At 34.0% G+C, this 23,909-nt stretch overlaps 2 protein-coding genes across 3 annotated transcripts in view; one reads left to right on the top strand and one right to left on the bottom strand.

Moving 5' to 3' along the window:
• Positions 1 to 9,800, top strand: part of LOC106055932 (protein stoned-B-like) — a 29,753-nt gene extending 19,953 nt beyond the window's left edge. For both annotated transcript variants that reach the window (XM_013212430.2, XM_056023143.1), the window contains exons 2-5: positions 186 to 2,842; positions 3,040 to 3,123; positions 3,259 to 4,213; positions 5,285 to 9,800. In XM_013212430.2, coding sequence (XP_013067884.2) covers positions 206 to 2,842; positions 3,040 to 3,123; positions 3,259 to 4,213; positions 5,285 to 5,541 — 3,933 coding nt within the window. In that variant the 5' untranslated portion in view covers positions 186 to 205 and the 3' untranslated portion in view covers positions 5,542 to 9,800. The remainder of the gene's footprint in view (positions 1 to 185; positions 2,843 to 3,039; positions 3,124 to 3,258; positions 4,214 to 5,284) is intronic.
• Positions 9,801 to 13,214: 3,414 nt separating this feature from the next.
• On the bottom strand, positions 13,215 to 23,300 carry LOC129925317 (uncharacterized). The gene is made up of 3 exons (XM_056024959.1): positions 23,202 to 23,300; positions 21,073 to 21,182; positions 13,215 to 18,518 (listed from the first exon to the last, which is right to left on the bottom strand). The coding sequence occupies exons 2-3, from the start codon at positions 21,152 to 21,154 to the stop codon at positions 17,206 to 17,208; spliced, it is 1,395 nt and encodes a 464-aa protein (XP_055880934.1). The 5' UTR covers positions 21,155 to 21,182; positions 23,202 to 23,300; the 3' UTR covers positions 13,215 to 17,205.
• Positions 23,301 to 23,909: the final 609 nt, after the last annotated feature.

Here is a 23,909-nt window from a genome sequence, read left to right as displayed (position 1 = left end):
TCTTGCTTTTTAATGCATTTTGAATACGTGTTTAAATGGCACACGTTTAGCCAGGTGCCCGAGGCCCTAATATTTCTATCAGAGGGTCTGTAGTTGTAAAATATAACATTGTATGTTGTTTTTTTTCTGAATCTGTTTAACTTTAACGTGCATTGTTTAATTACTTGCATTTTCTTTCTTTCCAGGTGTAATTGAATGTTAAGCTATGTCCACTGGTTCTTATGACGAGGCATCGAATTTGGTTCAGGTTCCTACTTCTCCTTTATTTTCCGGCGCTAACGACGTTTTTGAAAAGTCAGACGACAATGGAGCTCAGCCTCATGACAAGTCAGACATTCCAGAGGATGGCAAAACTTTAACTGCAGCTAAAGGAAGCCGAACACCGTCTCCGAAGCAAAGCCCTTTTAAAAAGTCCAAAGCCTCCAAGGGTTTAGGATTTCTGATCAAAGCTAGGGAAGGGGCCAAGAAGGGGAGAAAATCGCCACTGTCTTTCAAATCGTTTTCCAAGTCTAAGAAGCACCACAGTGACGATGATTTTGATGACTTCGGACCAGACGCAGCAGCAGAAGGCACAGTTGACGAAAAGGTGAAGGCTAAATCTGAACATTGGCAGGCTTTTCTTCAGATGCAAGATCGCATCAAGGAAAATGTACTGAAAACACAAAGCAGCATTGGAAAACTGACGTCTGGTAGAATCTCCCCTTCAGGTCGGATCTCTCCTGGCAAAGGTAAAGAGGAGGATGACAGCAACATCCGGTTCACTAGTTTAACTCAACAGGATAGTCTGCCGTTGGAGAAAGAGGACTTCAAAAAAACTGGCAAGTTTCGTGAAGAGACTGAAGATAGTAGTGAGAATCTGAACAATTTGTATGACTCTTCTGACTTGTCCAACTTGATCTCTCTGCCTCACCTAACTGTATCATCACCATCAGCATTTCTGACGCTCTCAGCTACTGAGACTAAATTCGACATGGATCTAGATGCCTTTGCTGACATCTCTAGCTCAACCACCCCTGTTAACACTGGAAGTAATACCACAGGGTCTGCTAATCTTATAGATGAGTTTGACCTCCTGGGTCTGAACTCTGCCCCACCACCCAGCAACAACCGCATGTCAACGCAGAGTTCCTTAAATGAAGACCTACTGGGCCTGGAAGACCTTCTTTCTCAGCCTGTTTCTCGGGACATGTCGCAAGACAACCTGACCTGTGATTGGTTTGGAGGCTCATCAACGGCCCAGAGTAGTGCACAGTCATCACTATGCCCGAGCCCTGTTCAGTTTGATATGGACCTTCTGACCACACAGGGCAGACTGGTGCCAGAAAGCACTGCTGTCTCAGACTTGGCCAGATCCCTTGTGGATGACTTCCTTCAGTGGGGGGCTGGCAACGCTGATGAGCCTTTATCTAAAAATCCTTTTTCGTCGGATGACTTCACCTCAGATCAGTCCTATAGTGCCAACTCTTTTAACCCTTTTGCCACCATAGTGGAGTCTGATGACACAGATAATGATTTCACATCACAAAATGACAAAATCCCATCCTGGTCTGCAATCCAGGATAGAAAATTTGATCCTTTTCAAACAAAAATTGAAAGTTTGCCAGAGCCTGCTTCGACTTTTTCAGGACTGGATCCTTTTGCACCTCAAACTTCTGCTGTGATTTCTGCTCCACTTGACATAAATGCTAATGCTGCACCTTTGGAGTCACATGTTCCTATTCCTCCTTTAAGACCTGCTCAACCTACTTCAAAGAAATCATCACGGAAAACGTCCAACCCTTTCTTGGTCAATGATGATGATCTAGCCGATGGCCCAGTGACATTTGATGACAATTTTTTTGCCAGTCGTGGCATTTTTCATGCTCCCGTCAAAGATGTTTGGGGTGTGCCAAGTACATCCGGTACTGCACAAACAGCAGCAAACCCTTTTCAAGATGATCTCTTTACTTCTGATAACATTCTTCCAGCTTCAGGCTTTGCCGATGGTTTTGGTGAGCCATCTACCATTGGCCAGCCTATAAACCCTTTTCTCACTGCTAGTTTTGAAAACATTGCCATCCAAGCCCAGTGCCAGCCTTTGTCTGCAGATAATCCTTTTGCATCCATGGTAAGTGGCCAAAGCCCTGCCCTTAGTCCAGCACATAGCCCAGCAATAAGTCCATCACATACTTCTGCTGATGCTTCCAAAGTGTCTGCATTTGAGGAGTTAGAATTCATTTCAGTGAACAGGACAGAGAATATGGAAAGTTTAGTGGATAAATCTGGCCAAGACAATGTGAAGACTGCTAATGATGATTTGGATTTCTTGGGTTTGGACAACACAAAAGCGGTAACTGCTACAGTTGTCGATGATGACTTTTCTGGTGCTTTGAAATTTGACATCAGAGCCAAATCAGCGTTAGACACTTCTGGGCCTGTGCCAATGCTTCCACCTCCTCCCAAAGCTCCGAAATCTCCATTGATGCCTCAGAGGGAAAATCCTTTCAACAAGGAGTCTCCACCAGAAGAGAATTTTGCCACATTTGCTGAGATAGAAGAAGAAATAAAGAAAAAAGAGGAAACTGAAGCAGCAGAACAGGCTGCACTCAAAGAGAAACTCGGTCGCATGAAATCATTAACTTCTGAAGATAGCACCCCAGAGGAGGAAGGTCCTCTGGAGCCTCTTGAACCTTTTCACCTCAAACAAGACAAGGAGTTCTGGAGACTGATGATCAGACAGCCCACTAAGAAAAAACTAGCTGGAAACAGATTTTGGAAAACATGTATTGTCCGCTTGGGTCAGATGAAAGATGGTCCTGTGGTCAGGATGTATATGGATGAGAAAGATACAGATCCCTTTCAGGTCAGTTTATTGACTAGGTTTCTATCTTACTTCAAAGTCTTTTCAGACTTTGAAATGTTATGTTAGCTTTACATATATATATATATATATATATATATATATATATATATATATATATATATATATATATATATATATATATATATATATATATATTAGCCTTTGCAGATTTATTTTCATAAACCTTTTCATTACAGGAACTTCCTATCCAACCCTGTTATTCTATTAGTGATATATCAATGCAGCAATATGATCAGTTTGGAAAAATCCACACGGTTAAAGTGAGTGTATTTTTTTATTATTAAAAAAATAACTTCAGCATAAGATTTAGATACTGATTCATCTTAATATGATTGCTGTTAATTTGCTATTTAGCATTTAATTATTTAAAAGTTTTAATCTATTTACATTTTCAGATTCAATACATATTCTACAGGGAAAGAGTAGGCATCAGGCCTGAGCGAATCACTCCTTCCTTTGTTCGTAAGCCCAAACCCAATATGATTTTAGACCATGCACCTCAAGTTTCAGAACTGATCAAACTTGGCTGCCTGGACATTGATGAGATCACATCCTTCGTGTGGGCCATGGAAGATCTATTGATGAAGCTGGAATGTCACAGAGATAAGACCTTGAACTACACAAAAGAAGAAGTTCAAGCAGAAGTCTGGGATGAGTACTTTGCAGTGGTGGACAAGGACAGCCATGTGACTTCCCAGAAAGCTCGTGTCAGGATATTCTTTTTAGCCTTCCTGACAGGGATGCCGACATGTGAACTGGGAATAAGTGATCGGAGGAGAAAAGGAAAAGAAGTCGTGGGGAGACATGATATCATCCCAGTCAGAACGGAGGACTGGATTCGAATAGAAGAACCAGAGTTCCACCATGTGGTTGATTTGGAAACCTATGAAAAGACTCACAACATTCGATTCACCCCTCTTGATGCATGCCAGTTTGAACTCGTGCGTTTCAGAGTGCGGCCTCGGGCCAACCGTGAGCTCCCTTTGCAGCTTCGAATCACTCAGGTCATGAAAGCGCGCCACTTTGAGGTCAGAGTTGATCTGCTGGTCACTGGATATCATGCATTCAGCAAAAAGTGTGGCCAGTTCCCCTGTGAGGACATTGAGGTCCGCATTAAGATTCCTGAAGTCTGGATTTATTACTTTCGCTATGAGAAGCGTTTTGGATATGGTTCTCTAAAAGCCATGGCAAGAAAGCCAGGAAGAATCAAAGGACTTGAACGTATCACAATGATGGCCCAAGGTTTGCTCACCCCTGCTCTGATGGAAGCATCAGTTGGCTCCGCTAAATATGAGCATTTATATAGGTCAGTTGTATGGCGGATACCTCGACTCCCAGAGAGAAACCATGGTATGTAAAATGTATCTTTTTGAATCTCTTTAACTCATTTCTGTTTCATTATGCTTCTGCATTTTGTTTTAGTTCATTCATTTTTTTAAATTGAGTTTCAACATTGTGTTGAATGTCTCATTTCTATTTCTTGAAATATTTGTAAAATTACTTTCGTATACTTTCATGCAGTCCAATATATCTTGTGGAGAAAGTTTCTATGCTGCATTTAGGCGCCCTGCAAACACAACTCAGCTTGAGTCAGGAATTGAACTCAAGACTCCTTGATAGCCAAGCAGTTTATGCAGTTCAGCCACACATCCCAGAATGTACTCAGAAAAGCTCCACACTACTATCACAAAATAATTTTGTCTCATTATTTTATAAAATATATTGTTATCAATAGCTGTGACTGAGTGCAAAAAGTGAGTTGCTCACATGGAAGAAGAGTTTTCAAAAAACAGAGAAAGCCATGTTAAAATGGGAAATTGTTTGCATGAAAACACTTCTGGCAACACCCCATACAAAAAAAGATTTCTCTAGAAGCTCTTGAACCATAAAAGTAAAAAATATCTTTAAAAATTAATTCCAGTCACTAATAACAAAATTAGGAAAATATTTAATTATTTATGGGGTGTGATGGTTGATTGGTAGAGCACTTGGGTTTTCAACTGAGGAGTCTCAGATTTGAATATCAGTTAAGACTTGGATTTTGAACTTTGGGATTTTTAGGATGCCCCTGAGTTTACCCAACTCTAATGGGTACCTGACATTAGTTGGAAAAAGTCAAAGCGGTTGGTCATTGTGCTAGTCTCAATGACACCTTCATTAACTGTCAGCCATAAAAACAGATGACCTTTACATCATCTGCCCTAAAGATTGCAAGTTCTAAAAGGGGTTCTTTACTTTTTTTGAAAAATTGAATTTGTGTTTTTTCTTGAAGTAAATTAAATGTCATCTATTGAGTTTAAGAATGTGTTGCATCATTTTTTGTTCTAATTTTTTTTCACTGTAATTATAACTCTAAGGCATTTTTAATAATCAGTTCCTAGTTTCCTAAATTGTAAAATATTCAATATTTTCAACTTTCAGGTGCTTACAAGAACCATTTGTTTGTCCTACACCTCTCATTGGGTCAGCATGATGAAATTCCAGATCAGCTGGACCAGTGGGCAGATTGTTCCTTCACCATGCCAGCGTCAACTGTCTCCAAGGCCCAAGTCAGATCAATTAGTGTTGAGAACCCAGACCCACCAGAGAAATGGGTCCGCTACATTGCCAAGTATAATTACAAAGTGGAAATAGACAATCATGTTGAGACCGAGTCTGACAAGGAGACCAGCGACTAGAAGTCTCACTAAACCACAAGATAGAGGAGTGAACAAAAAAAATGTGCTTTTTTTTTTTCTAGGACATTGACTTGTGAGTGTCTTAATGGTTGAAAGATTTGAAAGGGAGATTATCCTGTTTATTTTAGGACACTACTTATTCACTCATGCTTTCACACTTTTGATATACTCCAATGGAAAATATGTGTCCGAAGGATCAAAATGTGTCAGTATTTTAGAAATACAAGTTTTGATCATGAAGGAATGAAACTATAGCCTCAACCTGTTTTCAATTTCTTTTTAAGTGTGTAAATCAAAGCAAAACTTTTATGGACTTTTTTTTTTTTAAACTTGTATATTTTCATTTCTTTTTTATCCCTGCAACAATTGAAATTAAAAAAAATAATTCCATTAATCATAATAATAATTAGTTTCGATAGTACATTTTTCATTTTCTGAAATTTATCTTACAATTACATTATTTGATTCGTTTTGATTCTTAGGTCATCCTGACATTGTTTTATATACATTTGTTTTCTCATATTATAAACTTTCTCTAACCCTTACCACAAACTAAAACCACAAAACAAAACTTCAATAAACATAATACTCTAGAATATTATTTAAATCTTATTATATACTTTTCATATCATTCAAGATTGTTATTTATTTTGAACTTCATAATGTTTTTTATTCATTGGAAATCTTGTGTACACTAAATCAAAATTTGGACTATGTCAGCATTGAACAACATTCATCCCAAAAAAAAAATAAATCCTATTTTTCAACTCATATCAAAAGTTTCAATGCACTAGATTGGTGATTATATTTTGTAAGATGCTTTGACCTACAAAATTGATGTCCTACATTTATTCTTCTTATCTTATAAATTACAAACTTTACTTCAAAAAAGAAGATAATTACGTCCTACACATTTCATGTGTCAATCTAGTCATGCATGTTGATCAATGACTTAAACTCTGCTCAGTCGTTGGTTTTCCTGGCTGATTCAGGCAACCCATACCATTCTCTAATGGCACTTGGGAAGAAGGAGCACTTGTATGAATTTGATCTCATTAGCACTAGAAGATGAACAGTAAATAATACCACTGTTTCTTTATGAATGAGGAATTCTTAAAGATGAAACTGTCAAACATTTGCAAAATAAGCTTTTGACATTTCTACATTAAGACCAATTTTGTTCCAACTCTATTATTTATAGAAGAAGAAAAATGTTTTTACAAAGACATAATTTTGTTTGTTTTACATTTGTTTTAAAACTGGAACATTCCTATGTTGTTGGTTTTTAGTTTAAATAAATATACAGAATAACAACAAAAAAAAAGTTTTACCATTACCATATATATATATATTATATATATATATATACATATATAGCTCCTATAAATATCTGTATATCTATATGTATGTCCCTAAAGCTTGCGGCGGTGGCTGATGACAGTAAAAATAGTTTGTGGAGCATCAGCTTCCATATGATATAATATAATATAATTATTCATGCCACTATGACCTATGTCCCTTCCCTCCTGATGTCTTGACCAACTTAAGAAACATCTCTACCTGCTGTCTTAACCAACTTTATACAACCTGACATCTTAACCAGTTTTAAACATCTCCACCTGATGTCTTAACCAGTTTTAAACATCTCCACCTGGTGTCTTAACCAGTTTTAAACATCTCCACCTGGTGTTTTGACCAATTTTCAATATCAAAATATATTATTATTTACCATTTATTATGTTGTTTTTTTTTACTTTACAAATAACCATGGCTCATTTATTTTATACTTACTTTTTTTTAATTTATGAAAGGCATTTAAAATTGTTTTCAGTATTATGTAGAGATTTATGTACTTGTAGCTTTAAAAATTATTGTATACTTTTTTTTTTTATTTTTATCATCTTTTTTTTTTCTATAAACAAAAAAATTTTGTGTGTTCTTTTTTCTTAATAAGGAAGCACTTTCAGCAGAAACCAGCAAATATTGAACTTTTTCTAGTAATTGGTTAACCTGAAATGTTTTATTTTTGTGTGTGTGCAATAAAGTAGATTTATTAAATGGAAATGAATCTATGTATTAGTTAAAAGAGATTTTTTTTTTAAGTCTGTTGTCAATAAAGCATGCATTATTGGATGGCTGGTTGGTCGGGTGGTATAATCTTTGGGGTGTCTTTCTGATGGTCTCGAGTTCAACTTCTGCCCAATTCCATCCTGCAGGAGGTTCTTGCTAGGACTTAATATTCCTCATATCTGAAGGAACAAAACAAAACAGCCGCCAAGACTAATGATTAGAATTTGATATAGGATTACTTTGTGTTGACCAAACATTCAGTATAATACTGTTTGTTTTGTGATGCTGTTTAGTTTTATTTGTCAACCAAACTCAGTATCTTAGCTATGTGATGATGGGAATCTCTTCAAGTGTAAACTGCCTGTTCTTGATGTCAAATGCTGTATTTCAAAAAGAATGAATTCTAACTGCCTGTTCTTGATGTCAAATGCTGTATTTCAAAAAGAATGAATTCTAACGTCTCCTCTGTGATCTTATTGAATGGAGTGATACTCTGTGTCAGAAGAATCATGTCTTTGTCATGAAAACAAAAGCTGCTGTTCCTTTTTCATGCCGATTGAGTGTTGAAATAACTTCTGTCTATATACATGTTTATCAAAATGGTGTTAAGGTTTTTTAAAGGAAGTAGTGGAACTTTCTAGTATTATAAGTACATACAATAGAGGACTGTGTATTTACTGGAAGTATTTGGGTTAATCTAGACTTTAGTATTCAAGCCTTTTCTTTGACAAACTTAGTCCAAGCTTAGAAGTATTTTTATATGTGGTATTTGTGTAAATAAATTACTGAGTATATGTTTAGATATTTAGATTGATACATATAGTAACGTTATCTTATAGCCCTGAATGAAACAACAATCTTTGTTTATGAACACTATTTTTTGAAATTAGTGTCTGAATGTTTGCCATAGCATTGAGTCTACCACGATGTGATTTTGAATAAACTTCACATTGTTGGAATTGTATGTTGACATGTTTATAGAAACTGAACTGATCTTGGTGTATGTGTTTATGTAAACTTTACAAAGTGGAGAGGAGCGTCAACCAATGTCAACCATTTTGTGTTGTTTTTCTATTTTGCAGATTTTTCTTTTCTATTTATTTTTTCCCCCTTCCTAACCCAGAAGTGAACATTTATCTGCTTATTGAATGTTGTGAACTGTATAGAAGCACTGCTTTAACTCCCTTAGATCTCTAAAGATGTGTTATTTTGATCAGTGATACTCTAGAAAAGTTACTCCATTGTTTATGATCAGTGATATGCATGAATGCATTGACTGTGTTATTATTATTAGAAGTAGTAGTAGTAAGGGATAAAAAAAACAAAAACATGTCATTTACAACAGTGAAGGAGGTTTTTTTTGTTCAGTAAATTTGACATTTATTTCTGGGTACCATATTGTATACAAGTACATTATAATTGTAACTGAAACCTTGGTTTATTTTCTAAACTCTTAGACCTTTAAAGTTAATGAAAGGATGGCACAATATCAGCTTAGTCAATTAAAAACAAGTTTTTATAAGTTTTTATAGTAGGTTTTTATGCTGAAAAAAAACAACTTTTGGAAACTATTGGAAACTATTATATCCTATTAACCAAACAAGTCTTTCTGTCAATGCATCTGTTATTAGTATTAGAGTCATTAATTTAGTACAACTTTTTAAAAAACGCCTTTTTGTTATTGCTTACCTGACTGACAATAGAAAAGTACAAAATTTAAACCAATACTTGTCTGAGACTATTCTTGGTTTACACAATGCCATGCACTCCTACTGTTGTGAGATCTGTTGTCCATATCAAAGGCACACATCTATGTATGTCACCTCCCAGTCCTATCATTACATTATTCATGACATTATTAACTGTTACCTCTGGTTTATACTTTGCTCTCTCTATATAAATGTGTCATTTCTACAGTATTTCCAATGAGATAGTAGATTCTAGAATGTGTATGTAGAAGTTTGTTTCACAGAAATGATGTTTAGATGATTTCATTTTGAAGAGAATAAAAGAAAGAAACTTAAGAAATATTTTCTTTCAATGCATCTCATAGATAAATTGTTTTCACTTGTCTTGATGTCAAATATATTTTTTTTAAATCAAAATTCTATTGCTTGTTTTGAGGGGGAATTAACGGATGTGATTACATGATCATCTAGTAAAATCTAGTTGATAGGGGCCTCCAGACAGAAGGGTCGGTGAAAAGTCAATCCCTCATCCTGGCCATGGGATAAAATCCTTTACAGGGTCAAAGGTCAAAATAATGCGATCATCTCGAACCTTATGGACATCTCAGCGAGGTGAGGGGGAAATAAATCAGTTCTTCACTCATTTCAAAACTGTTGCCAGCCAGTTGTGATAAAAAAAAAGATACCTAGGGTCATTAATTTTTTATTTAAACATGACTAGAGCTCTATTTTTTTAAATTTAATTTAAGCACTATTCCCTTGGTCAGAAGTCAGTCAAGGAGTTGAAAGTTGACCACTTGCTATTTTGAGGCTATCTTGACTAATAATAGCACTGTGGATGATATGACTGTAAAATGTTTCGGATATTCCTTCAGAGTAAAAGATAATTTACTTCCTAGTCCAAACCTCCTGAAGGACAACTGGGAATGGCAGGGGGCAGGGTATTAACCCTGTACCATTGAGACAACTGAGCGACAGTCCAGCGTGCATACCAGGCGGCCATATTAAGGGAACTAGCCTGCGCAAACTTTAATCAACTAATGTCAGAGTTGGGTGAAGTTAGTGCCGTCCTAAAAATCCTGAAATTAAAAAATCCCAGCTTTCTTTAAGATTTGAACCTAAGACCTCAATTGGAAGCAAAGCGCTTTACCAATCTCAGCCACCATGCCAGTTGCTGGCCACATGGTTCCCTTGTTAACCATCAGCCATAGATACAGATGACCTTTACATCATCTGCCCTATTGATTTCATGCAAGGTCTGAAAGTGGTACTTTCTTTGTACTAAAAGAATTGTTTTCAGCCTAGCTCTGAAGAGTTGGGAGTCAGTATCTGCTGTCACATAAACAAATTACATGCCTTATTTATGCATGGAAATAATTCTGCAATCTGGAAAATTTAATATGTAGCATGTGCAGGATTCAAAACTCTCAAAGATACAAAGAAGTGCTTGCCAAGTTTAGATTTTAGTTTTAAAGAAAAATTAATATGCTACTGTCAGAGGGTGACCAGACACATCATACGAGACATTTCATCATTGCAACATTTCATCATTATAGCAATTCATCATTTAGGGTTAACTTGCTCAATATGTTAATTACGTAATTACACCTACTTGTACTTATGTTTGCAAAATGCACTTTATGCAATGATGAAATGTCTCGTATGATATGTCAAGGAACCCTGTCAGAGAAATACAACATCCTGTAAAAAAACACTAGCTTTTACGGCTTAAGTAATCATTATTACTTTAAGCACATGTCATGGAGAGTCAATAAAACTAGTGATATACATACAATGGAGTCTTTCAGTCATAAGACAAATATGGCTCGTTCTGTGGAGGACAGGAGCCTGGGACTTTGGCTATGGTCAGAACGTTGCCCAGGCAGCAGTTCCCCTCTCTCCACCAAGTGGAGAGTTCAAAGTAACAGCAACAGCCCATTAGTTTGTTGTCATTTTCAGTTGTGATCTTATTGGGCTTGAGTTGGTCTGTTTTATGGTGTTAAAGCATCCCAAACTAATGCATATTCAGTATTGATCTAATAAAATACATTTTAGTTATATAATCTTTCAAGTGAAAGTTTAAAAATGTAATAGTTATCAGAATTGGGAATGTTCATTGTATACATAAACTGTCAGTTGGAGAGTTGTGATAGGTTAACGATGGAGAGTTTGTCAAAGGTTAACCAAGAATAAAATTAGTGATTGTGTTTATGAAAGTTATTCTTGATTGACATTACAATATCTAGCAACTTTCTAATGATTTTGAAGTACTTTACAACTAATTATTCCAAGTTGAGCAATAAATTCCGATGTAAACAGGAGAAAATGACCTATTTGGAGTTCTTTGAGCTATTAATGCCAAAACGTTTGATGATTATTTTGAATCTATTTGCATCAACATCTGTACATTAAATATATAGTGCCTAGTCAAGATTTGTAGAGAATCACTTTAAGAAAACATTTTGAAAATAATTGAATTGTGATTTACTCAGGTTAAACATGTAAGTATACAACTTTATAAACAAACACCCACTTTTTATTGTACAATCTTTATTGATAAAAGTTTATTAATAAACAAGTCAAATACATTTATATAAGAAAATATTAGGTCAAGGTTAGGTAACTTCTTGTTGAAATTAATTACTTCCGATAGAAGTTTGAATTAAAAACATTTCTCCAAACAGTCCATTAAAAGTAAAAAACAAAGGCCTTTAAGACGTTCCTTACAGTTTCACCTTGCACTTGCAACATTTGTGTTTATGAAAGTCAGTCACACCTAACAATAAATGAATGCAACACTCTAACATTGTTAACTAGCAAATAAAAGTGTCATGTCAATTCCTAAAAAGAGAAAAATATATATTTAAAACCTGACTCAAAAAAATAAACAGGTAATATTCTCTAGCAGTGGAGAACATTTATTACAATGTTTTGAGAACTAGTCTAATGCTACAGAGATACATATAGAATGAAGTAAGGGAAACAGCTTTGTAAGAAACTTTCCATCTACAAGAAAAATCTTAACTGAAATTTTATAGCTAGTTTAAAGCATCAATTAAATTTATGAAAGCAATTTGCAAAAACTAGTCTTAATATTTAGATAAATGTTAAGACAAATTTTATATTCAACAAACACCAGGGGAATTAATGTTAACTAAGTGAAAAATGGGGTGATTTTATCTTAAAATTCTTACTGATATGACACTACCCAAAGAATGGTCTAGACACGCTGAATTAATGTTAACTAAATCACATCTAACACTGAGGGAATGTTAGCCTAATCAAAAAAACTTACACTAATAATACTAAAACAATTACAAATTGCTTCAACTATCCAAGCACTAAATAAATGCAAGTTATGCAACCAGTTCAAGACAATACACAACAAGAAAACTGAAAAGGACAAATTGTTTTGATTAAACATGTGGAACTAATGTTAACTAAATCATCCAAAACAAAATGAAACACTATACTATCCAAATGTTACAAATAATTTTGATAATCCATCTAACACAGGCAATATAAATATTAGCTTAATCATCAAAAACATGAGAAAAAAACAACAATACAAAACTACAATATTGAAGGAACTACAAAATGTTTCAATAATTCATCTTATACAGGAGAATTGATTTTAAGTAATCAAAACAAAAACTATGACTTAAAAAATGTTTTTATAATCTATCACCAGGGGAATAAATGTTAGCTTGATCAAAAATTATTGACAATCAAATAATAATGAAGAGATTAGAAAATTTGTCCATAATCCATCCTACACTTGGGGGAAAATGTTAGCTTAAAATCACCAAAAGGAATGAAAACAAGACAAAATACAAATCTACAATAATAAAACAATTATGAATTGACAAGGTTAATAAAAAAAACAAAAAACTATTCAAATAATTACAAATTGTCTTGACAATCCATCTAACACTGGAGGAATGAATGTTAGCTAAATCATCAAAAACAAAATGAAGGATGAAAGAAACACTACACAAATCAAATGATTACACTTTGTCTTGACTGTTCAGCAAACACTGGGGGGATAAATGTTAGCTAAATCATCAAAAACAAAAAGACAAACACTACACAAATCAAATGATTACACATTGTCTTGACTGTTCAGCTAACACCGGGGGGATAAATGTTAGCTAAATCATCAAAAACAAAAAATGATAAAAGACAAATGAAACACTACACTATTCAAATGATTACACATTGTCTTGACTGTTCAGCTAACACTGGGGGGATAAATGTTAGCTAAATCATCAAAAACAAAAAGACAAACACTACACAAATCAAATGATTACACATTGTCTTGACTGTTCAGCTAACACCGGGGGGATAAATGTTAGCTAAATCATCAAAAACAAAAAAATGATAAAAGACAAATGAAACACTACACTATTCAAATGATTACACATTGTCTTGACTGTTCAGCTAACACTGGGGGAATGAATGTTAGCTAAATCATCAAAAACAAAAAGACGAAACACTATTCAAATGATTACACATTGTCTTGACTGTTCAGCTAACACTGGGGGAATGAATGTTAGCTAGACCATCAAAAACAAAAAAAAAGACAAATGATACGCTAAACTATTCAAATGATTACACATTGTCTTGACAATCCATCTAACACTGGGGGAATAAATGTTAGCTAAATCATCAAAAACAAAAAGACAAATGAAACGCTACACTATTCAAATGATTACACATTGTCTTGACTGTTCAGCTAACACTGGGGGAATGAATGTTAGCTAGACCATCAAAAACAACAAAAAGAAATGAAACATTACACTATTCAAATGATTACACATTGTCTTGACAATCCATCTAACACTGGGGGAATAAATGTTAGCTAAATCATCAAAAACAAAAGAAAAGACAAATGAAACGCTACACTATTCAAATGATTACACATTGTCTTGACTGTTTAGCTAACACTGGGGGAATGAATGTTAGCTAAATCATCAAAAACAAAAAGACAAATGAAACACTACACAAATCAAATGATTACACATTGTCTTGACTGTTCAGCTAACACTGGGGGAATGAATGTTAGCTAAATCATCAAAAACAAAAAGACGAAACACTATTCAAATGATTACACATTGTCTTGACTGTTCAGCTAACACTGGGGGAATGAATGTTAGCTAGACCATCAAAAACAAAAAGACAAATGAAACACTACACTATTCAAATGATTACACATTGTCTTGACTGTTCAGCTAACACTGGGGGAATGAATGTTAGCTAGACCATCAAAAACAACAAAAAGAAATGAAACATTACACTATTCAAATGATTACACATTGTCTTGACAATCCATCTAACACTGGGGGAATAAATGTTAGCTAAATCATCAAAAATAAAAAAGACAAAAATGAAACACTACACTATTCAAATGATTACACATTGTCTTGACAATCCATCTAACACTGGGGGAATAAATGTTAGCTAAATCATCAAAAACAAAAAGACAAACACTACACAAATCAAATGATTACACATTGAAAATCCATCTAAAACTGGGGGAATGAAACTTAGCTAAATCATCAAAAAAAAAAAAAGACATAATAAAACAAATGAAACACTACACTATTCAAATGATTACATTTGTCTTGACAATCCATCTGACACTAGGGGAAAGAATGTAAGCTAAATCAAAAACAAAAACACAAATGAAACACTACACTATTCAAATGATTACATTTGTCTTGACAATCCATCTGACACTAGGGGAAAGAATGTAAGCTAAATCAAAAACAAAAACACAAATGAAACACTACACTATTCAAATGATTACACATTGTCTTGACAATCCATCTAACACTGGGGGAATAAATGTTAGCTAAATCATCAAAAACAAAAAGACAAATGAAACACTACACAAATCAAATGATTACACATTGTCTTGACTGTTCAGCTAACACTGGGGGAATGAATGTTAGCTAAATCATCAAAAACAAAAAGACGAAACACTATTCAAATGATTACACATTGTCTTGACTGTTCAGCTAACACTGGGGGAATGAATGTTACCTAGACCATCAAAAACAAAAAGACAAATGAAACACTACACTATTCAAATGATTACACATTGTCTTGACTGTTCAGCTAACACTGGGGGAATGAATGTTAGCTAGACCATCAAAAACAACAAAAAGAAATGAAACATTACACTATTCAAATGATTACACATTGTCTTGACAATCCATCTAACCCTGGGGGAATAAATGTTAGCTAAATCATCAAAAACAAAAAAAAAACAGACAAAAATGAAACACTACACTATTCAAATGATTACACATTGTCTTGACTGTTCAGCTAACACTGGGGGAATGAATGTTAGCTAAATTATCAAAAACAATAGACAATTGAAACACTACACAATTTAAATGATTACACATTGTCTGAAAATCCATCTAACACTGGGGGAATGAAACTTAGCTAAATCATAAAAAAAAAAGACTAATAAAACAAATGAAACACTACACTATTCAAATGATTACATTTGTCTTGACAATCCATCTGACACTAGGGGAAAGAATGTAAGCTAAATAATCAAAAACAAAACGAAGGAGAAATAAAACACCAATCGAATGATTTTAAATTGTCTTGACAATCTAACACTGAGGGAATAAATTAATTAAATCAAATGTTTAAACATTTGTAAACATCAAATGTTTAAACATTAAGTGAAAGTCAAAGTGAAACACTACAAAAGTAAAATAATTACCAATTGCCAATACACTTTTGGAAAAAAAAATTTTGATCCTTCCTCTTAAAATTGTGTGATGAATAATTTTACCTAAAGCATCAAAAACTGAATACAAAGTAAGACACTACCTAAATGCAAATTGTTTGGGCAATCCATTAACAGTAGGACAATGTTTGCCATATGGAAACAAACGCCAAATCCTCAAAGATAAATTTGACCAATAGATACTGGGGGAATCAAAGTTAGCTACTTCAAAATATGAAAGAGACAAGACAATAGGAATATAATTTAATTTGTATGGCTTAAAAAAAAAAATTGAAAAAAAAATTTGATTACAAATTGCTTTCACAAAATTGTAAGGGAATAATTAAAATAAAATGGGTGCAATAAATTTAAGGCAAGTGATTGCCTTTGGCTATAAGGTTGGAAATTCAACATTTTAAACTATCAAGACTATTAAATTCAACATTTTATAATAACAAGTTTATAATAAAACCAGATTTAACTGCCTTTACAACTGTACCACTAGGAAATATAATTTATCAAGGAACATACTGCAACAGTTTAGTCTACTCTAGATGTAACATGAATTTTTATTTCAATAGGTGGATAATTATACATGGGTTTTTGGGGTAAATAGGAATTTATGATTTTGAATTTATCCTTCAATTAGAAAATATATAGAAAGCATCTATTTCCTCAAAAACACTTTAAGCAGACACATAAACAATTTAAGACTTTCATGTGATATAAACATTTAGAACAGACATTTGAATATATCAAAATGTACAATTTAGTTTTTAAGTACATGGTTAAAGAATGATAAATATAAACAATTTTTAGATGAAACTTATGCATACATGGTTATTGTAACTCTTCAATATATCAAAATGTACAATAAATTTAGTTTTTAAGTACATGGTTAAAGAATGATAAATATAAACAATTTTTAGATGAAACTTATGCATACATGGTGAAACTGAACTTTACATATTTACAAATGACTATTTAAGCAATACTTTTCTAGATATTTTTTAACTAATGCAAGATTAATATTTGGATACATAACTTTCTATACAAATTTTGGACACTTGTCATTTATTTATAGTACTTTTATGACAAAAAAACTCTGTTGCAACAAGAAAATATGTACATGGATATGCCAAACTTAGATACTTTGACTTAAAAGTTTTTAAACAGGTGATGTTTATAACATTGTGAAGAGTCTGAATTGGCAACAGTGATATTTCTGTGTTTCATTTTTAATTTGTGAAATTTTGAGTAGCTGTCAATCATGTATTTAACTGTAAACATTTCAAATTTGTACCTTTTTTTCCTGTTTATTTGCAATATCTTTGAACATGCACTCAGGCAATAGGAATCACAACAGATGACAGGGTTACATCTATGTCCAATAAAATCTGTCATAACACCAACATTTGTTCGGCCTGAATTGGAAAAGCAGGAATATGTTTGCCCTTTATTATTGTTCTCATTGGAAATCAAACCAAGTTTTTTGGAATGGCATGAAGATACTGAGCAAGTCTGACAGTTTCCACGAGGACTAGAAGAGTCTTGAATGCCAATGGTCTCAAAGGGGCCTGCAGAATGTGATGAGCTTTGGTAGCATCCATGTTGTGAACATTTGTTATGAAGGTCTAAATGTGGTAAGCAAGAATTGTGATTGTCATTAGATTTAATTCTCTCACAGCTGCAAGATAAAGGCATGATGCAGTGTGGTGATGTAGATATTGGACAGCATTCTAAAGAGAATAAATCTGACACATTCCCATTTTCTTCTGCAAATGATACATTTTCAATACACATTTCATTATTCCTTAACTCTTCATGAGCCATTTTACTGGATATATAGTTAGCCAGACCAACATCAGTATCTTCAATGCAAATACTGTTATCAATTAAAGAACAGTCAAAAGCAATCTTCAGTCCAAAATCAGAATCTATAGATAAAGTTTCCACCATCAAGACATCTGTTTCAATGGCATCAGTTTGTGTTTCTTTACAGCATGTGACAGTCAACTTGTTGGATGATCTGTCTGGTTCAGAGTTGTGTTTTCTTCTGGTAGACTTAATGCTGCGGACTTGAGATTTTTCTGTTAAACAGTAACTGGCATCAAATGGTATGCTTACAGAAAGAAGTTCACAATTCAGCTTAGGAGGGAATACTGGCTGAAGGTCACTGAAAGAATCTTGTAATAAACTGTCCAAATTGTAAAACTTGTCCTCATCCTCATGTGTAATACAAAAAAGATTTGCTAATATTGTGTATTCTGAATTTGTCTTACTAAACATAGTTGACTTAGATTCTGGAGAGCTGAAGTCCTGCAAGTAATCATCTTCAAAGTAAGCATCCTCTGATGAGATATCAAAAAGAACTTGTGTAGAATCAAGTTCTGACACTTCTGCAATGTCTGCTCCATTGATGCTGGAAAAAGTTGTGTCAAAGCATTCTGTGATAGGATGGTTTTCCATGTCTGCAAACAGATGTCAATTTTTTTTAAATAAAAACAGTATAGTGAAATTAATACATAAACATGTTAGTAAAATATGAAAAATGAAATATTCAATGTCACAAAAATTTATTAGTTACACTTTAATACCATAGCTAATAAATTAATGAAAATCAAGTGGGTTTTAATTCTACTCCCCCCCCCCCCCACCCGATTCTTCTAGCCAGCTTTTGCTGCTCTATGCTCTACTACAGTATGTGCCAAGGAAAAAAGTTTCTCTGCCACTTTTGGTTTAGCAGGAATCGTCCTAAAGTGGCTTGGATCTTACCAAACTGAACGCACCCAAAGTGTCGTTAACGGGACAGAATCAACAAGCTTACTCTCTGAAGTACGGAGTACCCCAAGGATCAGTTCTAGGCCCAGTACTGTTCACTATGTATACATATCCACTCAACTGTGTTATATGGCCAACCGGCATCTTATACCATTTCTTTGATGACTCAGTTATACACTTCCTCAGTACCCTCAAAGGTGTCGCATCTGGCAGAGAAAATCAGTGGTACCGTTGCAAGGGTGAGAGATTGGATGGTTGAGAATAAACTCAAGATGAACGAAGACAAGACAGAATTAAGATTGGCACTAGGAACAACGTTTCAAAAGTAAAAAACACAGAACTTTTTATCACAAACTGCCAGGTTCCTTATGTCCATGTAGTGTGGAATCTTGGGAGTTTTCAACTCAACACTATCTTTCAAACCACACACAAGTCAGCTCTGCAAGGGTCTTTATCTGCAGCTGCCCAGATTAGGCCAGATCCGACCATATTTAACAACGGAGTCAAGAAAAACACTAGCTGTGGCATACTATCCTGCATTGACTACTGCAACGCCATGCTAGCAGGTATACCCGATTACAAAATAGCCAATCTGCAACGTATTCAGAACAATGCTGCACGAATAGTCCTTAGAAAAAACAAGACGAGATTCTGCTAGGACGCTCTTGCACACGCTCCATTGACTTCCCGCGAAAGCGAGAATCGATTACAAGGTCACCACACTTTGTCATCAGTGTATATATAACAATGAGATGCCCTTGTACCTTAGCTACCTGATTACTCCATATGTCCCTCGGAGAGCCATGCGCTCAATGGACTAACGCTTTAAGTGGTGCCATGTTCTCCCTCAAAAGCTATGCTCTGCGGGCTTTTTCAGTGCACGGACCAAAGGTTTGGAACTCGCTCCCCATTGATTTCAGACAACATACTACACCACTTTTAAGAAGAACATTAAGACCTACCTGTTTAAAACTTTTTTAGATTAATTGTCATTTTAGCTGTCGTGTTTGTGTTTGTAATATTACAGTGCCTTGAGCCTACATTTTGTTTGTTAACAGCGCTTTATAAATAAAATTATTATTATTAGCTATTCCACACCACCATACAGAGTGTTGGTTATGCTGGGTCATTATAATGGGGTTTGCCCAAGGTGAATTAAATTGGGGCATTAGGGTGAGCGAAGTGTCAGAAGTGGAGTAATGTGTGGGGTTTATTGTGTTTAGGTAAAAATGTAAAGATGTGTCCTGTTCGGAACTGAAAGATTGTAGATTTTTCTTTAGGGGGAGGGGATTGACACTTCAGTTTGGTGTGGTAATCTAAATAGCTCAGCCTGTGCTTTCCGATACCCATTGGTTGAGCCACTCTTTGTATCTCTGGCTAACACTGACTTGGAAAGTAACTGGCCTGTCCAGTTGCTCCATGGATAACCCCGCCTATGACAGTATGATTTTTCCCCACAGATACCTACATTTTAACGCTTAATTGTACAGCATTGTCAGTAGCCTTGACATGTCACATAATAAATTAAGAATTAAGATTTAGACAGGAGAAAACAGCATTGAAAAATATGGATATTATGGATTTCAAACAAGCAACGACTTAGTTTTCTGTTAAAGTTTACACTTACTTCATTCTAGTGAAGTATATTTTCTAGTGTACATGAATGATATGATCAGCACAGGTGACTTAAATTGTACCTAAGGAGTGGTTTTGAATGTTACTAACTTAACAGGCAACTAATACACAACAAAGGAATTTATAAATGTTTGGGTTAAAAAAAAAAAACATTTAAGAAATGTCAACTCATGAGTATCTCTAAAATTAAAGATGCAAAAAAAGTTTTCCTATTCTTACTCTCAGACAATTAGTAGTATCAAGATGCCCAAGACAATTGACAAGCAAAATATAAAAATACTTTTTTTTTTATTATCTACGTGGAAGAACACATTTACAACTTATCTCAATGTAGAATTTCAATTTCAAACAAAATGACCAATAATTGACTAATTTTTTTTATTAAAGATTCATGTTTTGTTAGGTACAATAAATAGTGGAGGAAAGTTTTAACTTGATTTGAGAATGGGATAAACAACATATTCAAAATTTTTACCAGATATTAGATTTGTAAAAGAGAGAGCTTGCCACCCTTTGATGCAAAGGGCATGAAATGACCCAAGTCTAAGATTTCCAACTTCCTTCAATCAAACAAAATGGAATCAGATTTATGAAGGAAATACAACATACCTTTACAGGAACTACTATGAAAATTAAAGGCAAATGAAGTATCACTCTGAAGGTCTGTTAGAATATCCATTGGTGCACACATAAATTGAGTAACTCATGAAGAACTGTCACTGCAAATAAAGTTTATATATTTACCTGGCCAAGTAGATTTTTATGTATGATAAAAACATGAATAGATCTACAAGTGTATCTCTAACACAGTGTCATACAGACACAAAGATAAGATTCAGGTGTAAAAACATGTTTCTAGATGGTCTCATCATAATCCCAATGTTTGAATCTAAAATAGAACTCTTAGAAGATTAAACATAATTAGATCTACTTCAGCATGTCACTTATGCCAAGACCAAGTGTCACGAAGTCATTGGTTTTCCAGGCTGATTTTGGAACTAAATCTACTAGACTAGATCTAGATTATAGATGTGAGGAAGAAGTTCAATAAAAACGTCTTTCTGAACATTTTACAACAAGATCTAGAGTAGTTTATGCTATTCGGACACCTATAGGCCCAAATTTGAAAGTTTGACTTTGACAGCGCATTATTTTACAATGGTTTGACATAGAAAAGAAAATGACGTATCAAAATCTTCTTTAGTTAAAGGAGAATAAGGATGACTACTTATATTTGTTCCCCAAACCTATATTTGTTATTATATTTAAGGTCAAAGAGGCTGTGTGTTTTCATTTAAATCGGACACATTTGACCCACATTATTTGATTCCGAACACCATAATTTATTTCGGACAGTCTCTATATTTAGGCATCAATAAACTCAGATTTTAATTCTATATTAACATTAACTAAATTTTAAGATCCCCAGGCATAGCCCCTCACATGAAATCATAACGATGTTTTCAAACTATGCAAAAATACGAACACAAAAAATAAAAATATGAACACACTTATTCTACCAAAATTAGGTCACTGGAATAGTGATTTCTGCACCGACTTTTAGACTTATTTTATGTTTGTTTATTTTATGTGTGTTGAATGTTTGGGGTTTGCATGATTAGATGTGTGTTGAATGTTTGTGTTTTTTTTGTTTATTAATTTAATAAATTTCTAATACAGATGATCTTTTGTAGTATAGTAGGCCCCTACAGGTTACGATAGCCATTCTTGCCTAACTGAATCCTCTATATTCTCTCTATATAAATCTAGATCTATCTAGTAGGTCTAGATCTAAGCATTTAACTTCATTCAATGTACCAAGCTCACTCCAAACATTTGCCCATTTATTCTCTATTAAAAAAACAACAACAAACGAACAAATATAATATAAGATCATTTTTATTGATGTCCAAAACTGGCTGTCCGAAATAAATTTTGGTAAGAAAATCGTAATTTAATTCGGACACCGTATTAATTTTTTTTTTGGTATGGAATTAGAAAACTTGGCTTATAAATCAAATAAATCTGCTCCAAAAACAGAATTAATATTGCCGAGCTCATTAGTATAGACTTAGCCAATCAAAAAATATAGTCTTAACTCTAGGAAGAGGTAAAGTCATCCGGGTAACATAGGAAAAAACAACAACCTGACTAACAAATTTGAAATTCGTTTTTCTTACATAAAAAGACAGCTAAATGGAAGGAAATTGGGTTAGAATCATTGGAAATTGGTCAAGCACATTATACAGCACGCTAGTTTTATAATACATATTAAAATAATTATTTAATGACCACAAAAAACAGCAAATGTCCGAATTCATGTAATGTCCGAAATAAATAAACTACTATAATAGACTCAGGCCAGTCAAGTTCTATATACCGGTATTTATAATGTTTTTTTTGTAAGTTTAAATAAAGAATATCGTTTTATTGCCTAGCCTAGCCCTAAATTCTCTTGTTTTAAGCCGAGTCGGTCTGAGTTAACTCATTGATTATGATTATGAATATTATGATGATTATCTCCGTTCATTATGTTCATATAGAATCTACTATAATCTAGTAATATTAGTAAATATTACTAATAGATGTAGTTAATAATAATAATACTAATAATAGTCGGTAGATCTACCTATTATTTAATTATTATTAATCATAATGATTAATTAATGTTTTTATTATTTGTTAGGGTTCATTGTTTTTATATCTAGACTCTAAAGAGTATAGGTAGGCCTACTTACAGCACTAAAACAAATGTAAGATGAATCTCAGGAAATCTGGAGCTTGACTCTCTGGTTCTGGATCCGTCGCGAAATGTCACCAATCTCAATAATAGATCTACACACACTTAAATTCACGAGAACAAACTTAAATTACACACTTGCCAGATTTTTTAAAGTATATTTCTTATGCTTAGATCTTAGACTTACTAGGTCATTGATAAACGGAAACTATTTATTGATTATAAATAAATGTTTAATTAATTTTAATGCTTATTGTGTATTATATTTATATAATTTTTGTGTACAATATTTCTACTTTAACTAAAATGACTTAATTAATAAGTTATTTTTAAGCAGACATTCTGGCACATTTATTTTAAGTTTCTCAAAAAAATTAATGTTGCTCATGGAAAATAAAATTCATCTGAGTTCTCTTCAGTCAAGAATAGGCCTATCATTGCACTTAGGATTAGCAATCTATTAGAAAAATAGCCCGCCCCCTCTCTCCCCCCCCTCTCTCACTCTAGACATCGGGAGCCATAACCAATGCATTTAATGCACGATATCCGAGCCCCGATGTGGGAATGCCAGAGGTAGGCATACATATATGATATAGCCCAGTTCAAACAAGCCGCCACACCTTTCCACACAGGGACGCCATCGCCATCAGTGCATCTTAGATTTAATGGCGTTCCTTACACGAAGTATAGCAATCACAAAAATAGC

This window comes from Biomphalaria glabrata, chromosome 3 (assembly GCF_947242115.1).
Source record: "Biomphalaria glabrata chromosome 3, xgBioGlab47.1, whole genome shotgun sequence".
NCBI classification, from domain to species: Eukaryota; Metazoa; Mollusca; class Gastropoda; family Planorbidae; genus Biomphalaria; species Biomphalaria glabrata.
This window is presented reverse-complemented; position numbering and strand designations above follow the sequence as displayed.